Source organism: Taudactylus pleione, unplaced genomic scaffold (assembly GCF_031769625.1).
Source record: "Taudactylus pleione unplaced genomic scaffold, aTauple2 ptg000043l, whole genome shotgun sequence".
Lineage (NCBI taxonomy): Eukaryota > Metazoa > Chordata > Amphibia > Anura > Myobatrachidae > Taudactylus > Taudactylus pleione.
Window position 1 is genome coordinate 14937672 of NW_028284445.1, and position 15727 is coordinate 14953398.

Sequence of the window (15727 nt, forward strand, 5' to 3'; positions counted from 1 at the left end):
CTGCTCCTGCTTACACACACATACGTGTGTGTGTGTGTGTATATATATATATATATATATATATATATATATATATATATATATATATATATATATATATATTTATTATTTATTACTCCACCGGACCGGCACTCTGCTAAGCTCACATTCAAGTACTCCAGTGCCTCCTGCACAAAAGTTATAATCCAAAGAAAATCAGCGGCACTTGGTGCTTTTGCAAAAGGTTTGTTTAATGTGTACCCAAACACATGTCACCAACGTTTCGGGGCACAGCGCCCCTTTGTGCCCCGAAACGTTGGTGACATGTGTTTGGGTAAACATTAAACAAACCTTTTGCAAAAGCTCCAAGTGCCGCTGATTTTCTTTGGATTATATATATATATATATATATATATATATATATATATATATATATATATATATATATATATATATATACACACACACCGTGTTTCCCCGATAATAAGACCTACCCTTAATTCTGTAACCCGGTCCAAATTAAGCCCTACCCCGAAAATAAGACCTACCTGAACTCATTTTGAGCTGGGAACGCTGCAGAGACCAGCGTTCCCAGTCATGCAGTGCGCGGGTGACGTCATGACGTCACACGCGCGCTGAGGATCCTGTGCGGCCGCGCCTGCTGGATTATGTTAGATCCAGTCAGCGCGCAGGTGAGAGCGACATCCCGGACGGCGGCGGGTCAGGTAAGTCCACTGCAATAAGAGAGGCTGCTACAGGGGGGGCTCTGCATAAGCGGCACTTCTACAAGGGGCCTGCAAGGGGGGGGGGATGCATAAGGGGCACTTCTACAAGGGGGCCTGCAAGTGGTGGCCTGCATAAGGGGCACTTCTGCAAGGGGGGGGGCCTGCATAAGGGGCACTTCTGCAAGGGGGGGGCCTGCATAAGGGGCACTTCTGCAAGGGGGGGGCCTGCATAAGGGGCACTTCTGCAAGGGGGGGGCCTGCATAAGGGGCACTGCTGTCAATATTAATTAATATAAGACCTACCCCGAAAATAAGCCCTATGGTGTTTTTTTTAAGCAAAAAATAAATAAATAAGACAGTGTCTTATGATCGGGGAAACACGGTGTGTGTATATATATATATATATATATATATATATATATATATAGCCATCCCTAATCACAGGCGATATCTAACGACCATCGATGTTTTCAGTCAAACCATCGATGTTTGGAAACCAAGTGGTTTGCCATTGCTGGTGACCATCAATGTTTGACCACCGATGGTAGCCCTCAATCGATGTTTAGGAAACATCGACAGTTGTGGTCTACACAGATGTTGCCCAATCGCTAAACAATTGATGGTTTCTAACGATGGTTGAACCATCGATGGTACAACTGTCAATAGCCATCACTACAGTATAACATAAAAATTGCTATTTTTATGGTATACTGGGTTTTAAATAAAATATTTTTTTCAAATAAAATAGTGATGGATAAGTTTAAAATTATGTTCTAATTCAATCATAAAAGAAACCGACAATTTTGGAGCGGTTTTTGGAAAAAGAATTCGTCAGTTAAGTGGTTAAGAATGAATTGTGGAAAGTTGCACTAAACAGTAGTCGTACTGGCACTCCAGAGGGAACGTAATAGGGTCCACTTTATCTGCTGTATTGAATGGGACATTTTTTTTTTTTGGTGAAACCTACCTGGCTGTTCCTTTTAAAAAAAAAAAAAAAAAAAGAAAAAATTGCAACTTTAAATTCATGACAAATATCGCCGAAAAATTGGCTTTTTCATAAAATCGAACCTCATTACATTGCCCCCATCCATTCTCTGTTCAAAACCCGTACTGAGATTCTGGCTGAGGATCTTAACAGTTTATAAATAAGCATATCTGGTAACACACAACTCTTCCATACAAACTTTTATTATTTAAATGTACAAATTTTATAAATGTTCCTACCCATTGTATCTAATACTCGAGCCAGAGAGACACACCATGCAGTGCCAGCCCCTTTTTCTTCCGAAGAAACACCACATCAGGGCCATGTTATTAAAACAAATCAAACACTGGGACAAAACTTACAACTTTACCTGAATCAGGACATAGTACTGATAATTGAAAGCATGGGACCAGCACCACAAAATCAGGAGGTATGTACTAATGTTTAAAATGACCCATGGGTATATTGTGGGAGTATATCTGTAGGATATAAGATTGAAGTGTTGTTTTCACCTTGTACTGTACATATTCTGTGAATTAGACTATAAATGATCGCTATGCAAATATGGCTATTCGTAGAAGTATTCAACACTAACAATGTATTCCATAAAGTTTCCCTACAGAACTCCTCCAAAATCTTTATTCCCTATGACAAGAGCACAGATGGCACAAGCATGTTCTGATAAAAGAAGCAGGGCAAGCTCCAGGTCTACTAGCACCCCATGTGAGAAATTTTGGAGTGCCACTCATCCAACTATATCAATAGTTACTACTATTATTATAAAAACACATACATCGCTAGATTTTTTTTTCCCCATGTGGTGACAAACATGCACAATCCCCCATGGGAAAAAAAAATACACACACAGTCCCCCACAGGAACACATAAAACACATTGGCCCTATAAAACCCCCACAGGGACAAAAAACTTAAAAAAAAAATACTTGGGACTTGTCGGTAGCAGAGGAGCTCTCAGTCCCTCAGCTGAGGGTGCACCGGCACCCGGCAGTAGCTGCAGCGACTAAAGCTGGCCACACATCTAAAGATTCTGTTCAACCAGCCAACTAGTTAATTGGTTGGACTGAAAATCTGGTAACATATGGGAGTAAATGATGATCAGCAATTTGCTCCTAAATGCCAGAAAACAGATACAAAATGGTCGTTCACACAAGTTTGTGTAGATAAAACATTTAACAAACAACAATTTGTTCAGTTTGTCCATTTTCCAGCGTTTGGGAGCAAATTGCTGATTGTCATTTGCTTTTATACCTTACCAGATTTTCATTCCAACCAATCAACTAGTTGGCTGGTTGGACAGAAAATCTTTAGATGTGTGGCCAGCTTAAGTCACTGCAGAGCGAAAGCACTGTGTAGACGGGTCGGCAATGTGGCGTACGTTGCAGGATATAAGATATCTCTGTAGATTACAGCCCGGGTGGCATCTGAGCCACCCAGAAGAGCCCAAGGCCTGTACTTACAACTGGAGGTGCGGCTGGTGCTGCGATTGCCACTGGTCTTGATCGGTCCAGGATCCCGGCAGCGCCTACACTATGACCCATATGGGGTGGTTTCCTCGTGCAGCTACTCCCCTTGAATTGCCCTCGAGCAAGCCCTAAAAAGAAAGCATCTTCTTCGTACCAAGCTACATAGACAGTATTAACACAAAAGCCTCAGATTATTTCTTGTATCCTTTATTAAAAAATACTGCTGTACACATGAAAACTGACAGAAAAAAAAAAATATAATAAATCAATAAAAGATGGGTAGCATTTGGGGATCATGACACTAAAACTTAACATACAGGTGACAGGGAAGTCACTGATAATACAGAGTGGATGCCTGGGCAAATAAGAATATGTACCCTTATGTAATATTTACAAGGCAGAAAACAAAAGTGTTACAAGTGTACATATATGTAAAATAACTCACATGATTTATTTTCTCTGTGCTTTTATCTCTGCTGTAAAAGTAAGATGTTCTTGTATCCCATTGTAAGATATCCTGGGGATGCATGTCTGGGTTTTTTATACAGGTTTGGTTACCCTTTGTGAGCATAAAACCATTAACAAAAGGAATAAAGTTAATGGTGTTGTGACCTCCCCCCTAAAATATCTGTGCAAAACCATAAAACCCCTTTACATTTTTTTGAAAATATTGAAAAGATCGCAACTTAAAATAAAAGTGCATGCATGTACTGGATTACCATTTTTCTTTCTTTTTATTTTTTTATTTTTTTAAGAAATCCTGAGATTAGTGTATGGCCTGAAAAAAAAAAAATGTAACTGGTAGCAGGATCCAAATGAGTTTGTTGTTGTTTTTTTTTTTTTAGTTGTTTTTTTTTATATATAGATATAATATTGCAAGTTGTATGCTGGTCAATTAACATTGAAAACCCTTTTATCTACCATTTTGCTTTCCACAAAAACATTGGTCCCAAAAAGGAAAAACAAATAGGAGTACTAAGCCAAATATCCATGATCCCCGTATTTTAGAGAATGCCAGATGTACCTATGATTTAGAGCTTCCATCCCTTCCAGTATTAATAGGAAAAACTAAAAACAAAGAACTTGCAGAACAAATAGAAAATAAAGACCCTGTATGTTTGCACACTCATGCCCGCCTGCAGCTCCCCATGCTACCCTCCTTAAAAAAAAAAAAAAAAAAAATGCAGTCTGCTTATAAATTAAGCACATCTGTTTGTATAATACAATAACTTCGGTTTTGTACAAAAAATTGTAATATGATTTGTCAAAAACATAAAAAAACAGCTGCTTTCTCTAATATACACAAGCGAATGATAAAAGACAATTCTTGCTCGAAATTCCCCTTAATAATGGCAATAAGTTCAGTATTATCAAAAAGAATAGCATTTGTGGGAAGCTTTCATGGTGGTCATTTTGATTCAGTAAACCAAAAACAAAATAATAAAAACAAATGCAACATATGTTGCTTCCACACGCTGATCATGGCCTAAATCATTCCACATTTCACGTAAATGTTTTAATGGTGGTTTAGGTTGCCAGACTTTTTGAAACAAAAAAGGTCTCTCTCCTCCAATCTAAAGGACTTGTTGGATTTTTTTTTTTTAAGCATAGAATAAAGGACAACTGATTGTGAATCATTAAAAGACATGGTGAAACACCTAAAAAGTATTTTTTTATTTATTGGAGGGGTAGGGGGCATCTGCATTTTGCTCAGTTTTTCATGGAATAGAACAATCAGCAAATATGTGTGTATGTTCAGTGATAAGGAGGTAACGCCTCTTCTATGACCACACCCATCCCCCCCAAAAAAAATCCTATATATTTGGCAGTTTTTAACATAAGTTTTGTTATTTAGCTAGAAATTCACTGAGTAATTGGCGCCACAGCGTTAAACTATATTTGTAAGACAAAGGGGTGGGGTGTGGTGGATGGAGGAGAGGTTCAGACACAAACTAAAAAAATCCTAATGAGGGGCCAAGCCGGACCTTCCCACAAATTATCCTGGCACCAGTATACTGTTGCATTCAGTTAGTCTTAACAGTGTCTCTGTATCCAGTGTAACGTACCCTAGTAAAGTTATGGTTCTAACAGAAGGATAATAAAAAGGTTTCAATTCTGTATTCCTGAAAAAAAAATTGTGGCAATTGACGCAACAAAACAATTTGAAAACAATTGCATAAATGTATAAAGCAGAAAACAAATGTACAGCATTTTGCAAAAGGCGCTGGTTGTGTTTTTTTTTTTTTTTTTTAATAGATAAAAAAATTGCAGCTTGTTGAAGGTAATCGTGCACGGTGACCTAGTTAAACACTGATTCCTTTTAAATGGTAGAAGTGGACGATCCTTTGATTTGTTCCTATACACCTTCACAAACCAGTCTGTTGATTGACAGTTTGCATACAGCACATTTCTATGGAGGGTAAAAAAAAAATAAAAAAAAAAATAATTGCAGTTTTTATGGAATTATTCCACTATCTGGTCCATGTACACTATCAGGACACAAGCTATGCACAACTTGCAATATAGATGACACCGTGCCCCTGGAAAAAAAAGGTTCTTAAAAGAAAAAAAAAAAAAAGTTTTCCCTTAAATGTCAGAAAGTCTTCAAATTAAAAAGTAGTGCATACAAGTGGAAAAAAATAAAACCGGAACATCATGCACCTGATGGTGTTCCTAGATTTAAAATAAAATTCTTCACAGATTAAGCCTCCATTGGCAGCGTTAGCTCGCGGTTAACTGAAAATACCATTCTTCCTTTCAAGTAACAGTGTACCTGACTGAAGTGCAAGCAGCTTTGCTCATCTCCCGTTGATTCCCAATTGTGAAATGAGATGACAATGACAACTCAGCTGTAGTGCAATTTGCTATTGGTTTACTTTCTCAGCAATGTCCTGCATGCTTTCAGCAAATACTACAACTGTCCGTTTGCGGCTGCAATCAGTTCCTGAAACGTATTTTCACAGCAGCGTTTGAGATCACTGTAAGTTACCACAAGCGCACTCTTCTCATCTCTGGAAAGGAGGCTGATTTTCTCCGGCACGCCAGCATCTAACTAGAAAGAGACAAGGAAAATAGAATGTACAGTAAATGGTGATGTGGGCAGAAGAAGATCATATAGGCAAACAAAACAATTTGCTTTGCTTTAACTTAAGGTGGAAACAGAGCAACATACAGATACTAGCCATACAGCACACTGCATGCCTTACCTTGTTAAGACAAGATACAATATGACTGAGGTCAATCCAGGGAGTACCTGCCTCTGTCACCTGATGGAAAAGATGATCCCTAAAGAGTTTTAGCAAATATCTGTCCCCCGTTTCCGACCATGCAGGGTCTTTTTGGAATCTGAAGAGGAAAAAATAAATAAAATAAAAACCACACACTGGGAAAAGTTACAGATCCAGCTTATTAAACAAAAATACATATATATACACACACATTATGTATATATATATATATATATATATATATATATATATATATATATACACACACACACACACACACACACACACACACACACACACACATTTTAAACACAGTCACTAATATAACCTTTATCCGCTTTAATGTACGGTCAGTTTGCTAAAATAGTCTCAACATTGCTCTGTTTTATGAAATACACAGGGGTTTTATTAAATAATTTAATATATATATATGTTTTATATACATATATTGTCTTTATTTAAAATTTTCCTATGCTTCCCCCACACAGCAGACACCATAGGCATATAGGTATGGATATTTCAACTGGGAGTAAAGCAAAAAAAAAAAAAGTACCTTGACCTGTAACAATCAATGTTGCTGTGCAAGGGATGCAAATACATGTATTTATTTTACATGCAGGGTAAATTCTGGATGCTTTTGCATGTAGTACATTGCTGTTTGGACAGCTTTATTTTTAGACTGCAATTTAGATTTGGGTTTGGACATGTCCCACTCAAATCTAAAGGTGCTCATCCACTAGATGACTAGGTTGAGCGATTGAACGATCCTTATCGTTCAATCGTTTGCAAAAATGTCTAAAACGACCAGAGATGCGTTGGTCGTTTAGACATCCATCATTGTGCAAACATGCTGGACAACCTGACGATATTGTCAGGTTCAGCATGTTTGCAGATGATTGATGACCCTGCACTGAACGACTGCTCGTTCAGTGCAGACTCATCACAGACTGACAAACAACTGCACGATTACAGTGTCGTAATCGTGCAGTCGTTTTCAGATCTGTAAGTGGTCACCTTAAATCTCTCTGCAAATTTTAAATCACCCCGACCTGCAGTGCAATATAGTTTTGTCCACGTGCCAAGTTACAGGCCCCATAGTGCACGCTGTATTGCCCAAGCGAAGTCAGGGCCCTTACTGATCTATTGTTGCTCCACGATGAACCCACTGCGTTCCTCTGCCCAATGAAGCTGAAAAGCTGTGAGAACTTGCAAGAAGTTAAGGATAAATGCTTTCAGGCCAGATCATAAAAAAGGCAATTGCTAATTGGAAACACTATGATTGCTCTCCGTGCCCAGGAGAGGGTACAGAAACAAAGTCAAAAAAAAAAAAAGTGTTTCCAAGTTCACAAACTGAAACACTCTAGAAGTTTAGTCATTAAGCCTTATATAAAGTCATTTCAATGTAGCAACAGTAATAGAACTTAAAAATGTGTAGTGGACACCGGCGATTGTTGCAGTCATCATCCTGCAAGTTCAGGAACAGGGGAAATGCACTAAAAAAAATTTACTTCTGGTGCCAAGAGTTTTTAGGTCAATTGTAAATCTTTTAAAACTTTCCTTGTTTAGTAAATTGCAATTTTCCAAAATGCTACCAAATTTATTACTTTATATTTATGTCAAACCCTGCATCAGCCCTGTTACTGGCACTCAAAGCTCAGTGATCTAGGGAGGTCATGACATCTATTGGCCTCGCTACAGAGGATGAGGATAGCAGATGTAATGGTCACTAGACAAATAAGGAAAAACCTACATTAAAGTAAAGTCACAAAACGGTGCGGACCCTGGTTGAGAAGCTGGTAGATACAAAAAACCAAATAGTCACATAATGCATCTCTTACTCTGGTCTCTCATTTATTGTTCCCAACTTTGCCAGGAGCCTGAACAATCGTCCATTCTGCACTTCCTACAGAAAAAAAACAAAAAACACAAACAATGACTTGTGGGGGGAAAAGCGTTACATAATTAACATGGATAAACATATAAAAAAAAAATCATTTAAACATCACAATCATTAATTAAAAAAAAAAAAAAAATATATATATATATATATATATATATATATATTATATATATATATATATATATATATATTATATATTTACATCAGCAACTGCCAATCGATTCTAAAAAGGCGGACAGTGTGTGTGATGGATACAGAATTTAGCAAAGTCATAGAAAAAGAATTAAAAATATGTATGAAGGTCAACTTACAAAGGACGACTCAATTTAAAATACTATTTGATATACATATACAGTAATTTACAGCTAAAGAATAAATGCATACAAAACAGACAAGTCAATGAGATATGAAAAGAAAAGCCATCATGTAACATTTACAAAATTATATGTAAAAATCTCTATTAACCTGACAGAACCTAGAATGTTAGTCATTGTGCGAGTCGATTGAATTTCATTTAGCGGAATTCAATTAACTCATTGACAGACTCTGAACATAAGGAAACCACTTTTTCTATGTAAAAAGCCCTTAAGGTAATTTTAGTACACATTTTTCTCACTTTTTTCCATAGCTAGATTTGTTGTATAAAGACAAAAACACAGAACTAGAAGCAACTTTATAAAAACAAAAAAGGAAAAAAAAAAAAAATTACACCAACACCCCCAAGAGTAAAAGGGGCAATACAGCAACGATCTATCGGCACAATGCTCCGTTTTGCCGAAGGCCGCAAAGTCCAAGACGTTGGAAATCCTCGATTCGGACCAAAAAAAAATAAAATTATCGGAATCGGCAAGTCGGGGATTTCTAAAATATTTGACTTTGCAGACCATCGGAAATACAGATTGTGAATCTGCAAATCGGCCACTTGATGTATGGGCCCCTTTAGAAAAGGGCATTGGAGTGTGTTTTCATCTGTGTGTTCTACAACACAGAAACAAAACAAAAATATCCTCCTGTGTTAGCGATTTATATAGGAATGACATGTTCCCCATTTCATAGACCTGATATTATAGTGATTTACCAATTTACCTTTGCAAGGTCCTCCTCTATGACATCATTGCGCATCTGTGCAGCATCCAACTGAGTATAAAACCTAGCACCAATCATCGGCATGATGTCGTTTACACTACGCAAGCGGTTTTGGTCTGTCAGCAAGTATCTGTGCATTTAAAAACAGAGATATGGCTGTACATTAGACTTTTGGCGTGCATTTAAACCTAATATTACATTATAAGAAAGGCAGTTAACAACCCATCTGACTTTAGTTAAAGCAGACCTGTGACCGGGTCCTGTTGCCTTTTACACATGTACTGTAGTTAGCAACAAAATCATGGTAGCCTTGGAATCGCTTTAGCCTAGGAGAGACCATGCTTTCTCAGACAAGCTGCATTCAAATGCACAGCAGTCGGATCTAGAACACGAAGGGTAACATTGTTTGGGAACAAGCACAATGCAGTATGACAGGAAGGTCAGCTTGAAAACCAAGTACGGCTGACAGACTGGAATGGGTATGATATACCGTCGGCCGCATGGCCGGCGGTTCGATTCCCGTCAGCGTCAGCCCGACAGGAGCAGCGGAAGCCCGACAGCGCTGGAAATCCCGATCGTGGATAGGTAGGTATCCACTAACCTAACCCCCCTAACCCTCCTTAGGGGTGCCTAACCCTAACTTCCCCCCCAAGTGCCTAACCCTAACCACCCCCTTCCCCGCTGCCTAAACCTAAGTCCCCCAGGGGGGTGCCTAACCCCAAGTCCCCCCCGGGGGTGCCTAACCCTAACCCTCCCTCCCCCTAGCCTAAGCCTAACCCTCCCGGGGGGGTGCCTAACCCTAAGTCCCCCCCGGGAGCCCTAAACCTAACTCTCCCCCCCCCCGCGGCTGTCCGCTCGCGGCGCCCGGCATCACTACGATCGTGATGCCGGGCGCCGGTCTCCCGGCGTCGGGGAAATGCAGTCGTCTACATCCAGACGCCCGGCATTTCACCCTTGCCGGGATAAGACAGTCTATATACCGGCAGCCGGCTTCCCAATTGCTTCCCGACAGACTACACTGCTCATCCAGAGTACACAGCTATATTACTACGTGGACTGGTTAAAAGTCAGAGAGATGTGTGCTGGACACAATGCTCAATCCTGGAGCACAAGGGACTTCTCAATGCAACAACATAAAACGCACAAAGCACCTAAAGAGCGGTCCAATTTTAACATAATGAAAAAAAAAATAGAAATATATATGTATAACCTTACATTCTGTGATGCAGTTTACTGGTTTGCATGAAACTCTTCAGTTTCAAAGAGTGTAGGCGGCAATTTGAAATACAGAACTTGCATGAAATATTCTACTTCCCTTTTAAAGTTTCCAAGCGGAACAAAAAGGCATTTACACTTCATATTTCATGTCACCAAAGATTAGATGTAGTTTCCTTAACGTGAAAAAAAAAAAAAAAAAAAAAAAAAAAAAAAAAAGACACACACACAGACACACACTCTGATCTGGATGTTCTATGCTTTATCATTCAGAGGGAATGATCACAGGATTAGAAATCGCACTGGTAAGAACTAGAAAGAGTCCTTGGATTAAAGTATAGTCACAAAATGCAGATCAGTTACTGCTGGCAACATTTCATCTAGCGGACAGGTCTTACAAGATGAGATTTTTTAAGTCCGAGGAATAGTTGATGTTCACAAGTTCCATTGCTTTCTGCAGGTTCTCCCGCTGAATTCCCGCCAGAGAGTTGCAGGACAGTGCCAGCACAACTTTCCCTAATGAGATCAGGTCTGCTTGCTGGAGGGAACAAACAAGTATTAGACCAGGATTATTACATGTGCTAATAGATCCAGATTATAGGGCATGAATTTATTTCTCCATCACTCGCTTAAACCAGAACATATGGTATAATTAAAGCAAGAGTTTTATTTTCCATTATACCCATTAAAGATTTGCTTATTATGTGACTTAATGCAATGGCACTCTTTCCCCCCGACACCACTATGCAGCTGTGAGATCACATCCGATACCTCCACTGCCACTAATATGGCTGATGGAATGCATGGTAGATAATTAAATAAAGAAATGTATGAAGAAATCTTCACAACAGGCGCTTTAATGGGCACTATTCCCACAGCAGCTGTAATATGTGAGTGTAGTCACACTCAATAGGAAAGATGCTCAAAAGATAGTAAGATACAGCGCTAACATGAGGGGAGTACAATTGGATGATGTATTGTAACCAGATGAAGTGTGGTCAATAAATAAATTTATATATATATATATATATATATATATATATATATATATATATATAATTTTCACAACAACAACATACATGTATGTAAATATCACATTAATTCTGCTCACCCCTTTACACACATCCGGATTTCCATTTTTACCATGGCTGGCTCTATTTCCTCAATCAGACTCAGTGGACTATACAACCTCCGATTGGACATTTACCAAGTGACAGATGGATCTTTACAGTCGCTTCTAAGAAATCCATTGGGACTACACAGTTTCACCACTCCAAGGGACATTATAGAGCTCCGCCATAAAAACTGGACCCCTGTATATCGCGAGTTGGTTAGAGCCTAATCCAATTGGAATTCATTTCTTCCACTGTCATTATGAAGGAGTCAGAGGAATAAGCCACTGACAGTTATATCCAATGTGCATTATAACCTCAGAGCAGGGGTAGCATATCCATCGATTGGCCTTTACATGTTTTTAACGTGAATTAATGTGATATTTACATACTTGAATGTTATTGTTTAATTTATATATATTAAATGTCAGCACAACTTCATCTGGTTACAATACATCATCCAATTGTACTCACCTCATATTAGCGATGTATCTTACTATCTTTTGATGGTAGATAATTAGGCTGCACTGTGGTCCTGATTCAGAGAAGAACGCTATTGCTGTTGTGATTTTGTGTGCATACGCAGATCCTTCCATAATCGGCCTCCTGAGTAACCCTATGGTTGCGCAGAATGACCGCCTAAATTGAGACACCTGAGCTATGTTTTGTGCGCACAGGATCGCAGACGTAGGCACCCCCGAAAATGTTGCAACACGCTTGCCTTTTTGGCGGCACACCACTTTACCACCCCTGGACAGCCCTTAACTGTCATTCACTCGAGTAAAATTTGCTACTTGCGACTACGGTAATGAACTAAGGGTCTGATTCAGCTTTGGGAACAGAGTAAGATATAGCAAGTAATTGTGAACCTGGACAGACCATGTTGGAATTGTAAGGGGGGGGAGGGGCAAATACATAAAGAATTTTTGCATGTGGGGTAAATACTGGCTGCTTTTTCACGTAGCCTACAAAAGATGCACAGCTTTATTTTTATTCTGCAATTTAGATGTCAGTTTAGACACAACCCTCCCAAATCTAATGGTACATACACACGGGACGATCGTCAACTATAACGATATCGTTGAACGATCTCCCGAGTGCGCTGGATGATCGATAATCCAGCACATCACCACCGACGGCTAGCGACCCGCGATCAACAATCGCGGGTTCCTATAGTAACCTGGTTGGCCTGCATGCACGGTCATCGTCCATATGTACCCGTGCATCGCAGGTCGTTGGTGGGTTGGAGGCACCGAAAAATGCACGATAACGATATGATCGATACAGTTATAGTTCATATCGTGCATTTTAATCGTACTGTGTGTAAGCACCTTAAGTCTCAATGCACATTCTACATCTTGCCCAGCTGCAGTGCAGCATGGTTTTACCAAGATGCAGAGTTACTTGCTCTATTACCAAAGCTGAATCAGGCCCTAAGATGTATGTGCAGCGTGAATCATAAACATGAGCAGATAACAGCTCAACTGCTGAAACAGTGGCATAGTTTTCTTCTCTGAATCAGGTCCTGTGTTACTGACATTAATACAAAAAACAAACAAAAAACCCCCACACAAATGTATATTTAGCAGAGGGGGCAGCAGTGCCATTATCTTGTTAAAAATGGCCCTGGGAGGAAGGACCTTGCCTCCACTGAATAATGCAACAATTAGCAATGCGGTTAAGATATCCAGAGACACTAACTATGCTATATGGAGGTGCCCTACTTGCACGCCCCACACCCCAAAAAAACAAACAAAAACAGCCTAAAGACTAGCATATCAAGTTTCTGCCCGTAAAGTCGGCTGAAGCCAGTACACTATTGGCTAGATTAGCCTGGCGCAATATAAATACAGTGAAGGCCAATCTGGGTGCTCTGTACAAGTGCTGGGAGACAGCAGAATCCATACACAATTGGCCAACACACAACATAAGTATATGACATCACTCCCAGTAGGACGCAATACTCAATCTGTTGCCGAGATTGGACGATGAGCCCTCTCACAGACATGGAGCAGTCAACTTCCATTCCCCATTACCAACACGCTCAATGGTGTTGCGATCAATTTTGATCGGCTCATCATCGGGCATCATGGTTATTCCAAGCCCCCATAAGACTACACAATACCAGGTGCAAATACTGCAGCATTTCTGGGCAGAAATAGAAGCAGATTAGGCAATGTATGTGTTATGAATTGTGTCTTCTTATTGCTCTAATTTATTCCTAGGTCTTACCTGGTACTGGGGCATTAAAGCCATAGGGTTACTCTGTGCGCCATCATAGGTTAAAACATCAAATATTCCAACACAGTTGACATGTAGCCTACAAAAAAATAAAAAATAAGTAAAACGATTTAACTATGACAATAAGAGAAATAATGTAATATCATTAAGTTGGAACATGGGATATATGGGAGCCACGGGGAGTGCTACTAAAAAAATTAAAACAAAATAAAAATAAATAACTAATCACAACCATCTTGCGAAGTACAATGTAATAGCACGTACAAGGCTGCAATACTAGAACACGTACGCACTGTTGACTTAAATCATTTCTGTAATAGGTATTTCGGAGACAGAGAAGTGTCCTTATTTAGGGAGAAGTGAAAGACCAACAAAATAAAGAATACATCCTATAGATTCTAAAAAGGTTTGCCAGAAAATTTACTAATCCTGAGCAAGAAGCTAGCGATGATACCTTGTTTTGCCAGTAATGAGAATCTTAGTTGGATCCATTACACGACATGCAAGGCCAGCTGTGTGAATAGTTCGTAATGCTGAGCTCAACTGGACAATGTAAGCCCAAATGAGGGACTCTGGTAGCAATCCGGCATGTTGACGTGGCAATGGACCGTCGTGTTGGCCTGCAGCAAGTAAACAATGTTTAAATAGTGTTACAAAGTACAATGGTTTGTGTCTATCACTAGACAAAAATATTAATTACAAATAATGGTCTAATATTTGTATAATGCAGCAATATGTTCAGTAAATCAATGCTTTGTATTCACTAAAAAGATTTATGTTCTTAAATGGTTAAATCATTTTCTTTGACATCCATAGGGGACACATGCTTTAGACAGTGGGTATAGGCTGGGGTAAGAGACCGGGCACCAAACAGTTAATCTTTTTCTCCCAGCAGCCCAGGTTCCTTCTCTCCTATACCCCACACCCAGCCAGGCCACTTAAGTTAGCAAAAGCAAGGCAGGAGCGAGAAAAAGAAGGAACCGGCACGCACACAGGTCCACACACCCAGAAGAGACTGACAGGAGAACTGGAAGCAGAGCAAGAACCCAGCAAGCCAGGTGTGTGAGGGTGTTTGACCTGTGTCCCCTATGGATATCAAAGAATAGTATTTAATCTGGTAAGAACAAATTTATTTTTCTTCTTCTCTCCATAGCAGACAGGCTTTAGACAGTGGGACGACTCAAATCTGTCCCCTCTAAGGGAAGGGACGCTCCTGAGCTGCGCTGAGAACCCTTCACCGAAAAGTTTCATCAGCAGAAGGGGAGATATCAAATGAACAGAATTTAAGAAACATACAGTACCAGTCAAAAGTTTGGACACCTTCTCATTCAATGGTTTTTGTTTATTTAATTATTTTCAACTTAGTAGATTAATACTGAAGACATAAAAACTATGAAAGAACACATATGGAATTATGTTGTAAACTACAAAGTGTTAAATCAAAATATGTTTTATATTTTAGATTCCTCAAAGTAGCCCCCTTTTGCTTGGATGACAGCTTTGCACACTTTTGCCATTCTCTCAATCAGCTTCATGGAGGTAGTCTCCTGGAATGGTTTTGAATTAACAGGTGTGCCTTGTCAAGAGTCAATCTGTGGAATTACTTGCCTTCTTAATGTGTTTGAGACCATTAGTTGTGTTGTGCAGAGGTAGGGTTAGTACACAGTGGACACCACTATTTGACTACTGTTGTAATCCACATTATGGCACCAACTACTCAACTCAGTAAAGAGAAACAACAGTTCATCATTACTTTATGACATGAAGGTCAGTC

The 15727-nt window shown here is 39.4% G+C and overlaps 1 protein-coding gene across 1 annotated transcript in view; it reads right to left on the reverse strand.

Moving 5' to 3' along the window:
• Positions 1-4630: 4630 nt before the first annotated feature.
• The window catches only part of PAN3 (poly(A) specific ribonuclease subunit PAN3), a 70082-nt gene continuing 58985 nt past the window's right edge, over positions 4631-15727 (reverse strand). The window contains exons 12-18 of the mRNA XM_088460271.1: positions 14408-14573; positions 13945-14032; positions 10999-11138; positions 9386-9515; positions 8238-8302; positions 6379-6517; positions 4631-6224 (exon numbers count right to left, since the gene is read on the reverse strand). Coding sequence (XP_088316397.1) covers positions 6084-6224; positions 6379-6517; positions 8238-8302; positions 9386-9515; positions 10999-11138; positions 13945-14032; positions 14408-14573 — 869 coding nt within the window. The 3' untranslated portion in view covers positions 4631-6083. The remainder of the gene's footprint in view (positions 6225-6378; positions 6518-8237; positions 8303-9385; positions 9516-10998; positions 11139-13944; positions 14033-14407; positions 14574-15727) is intronic.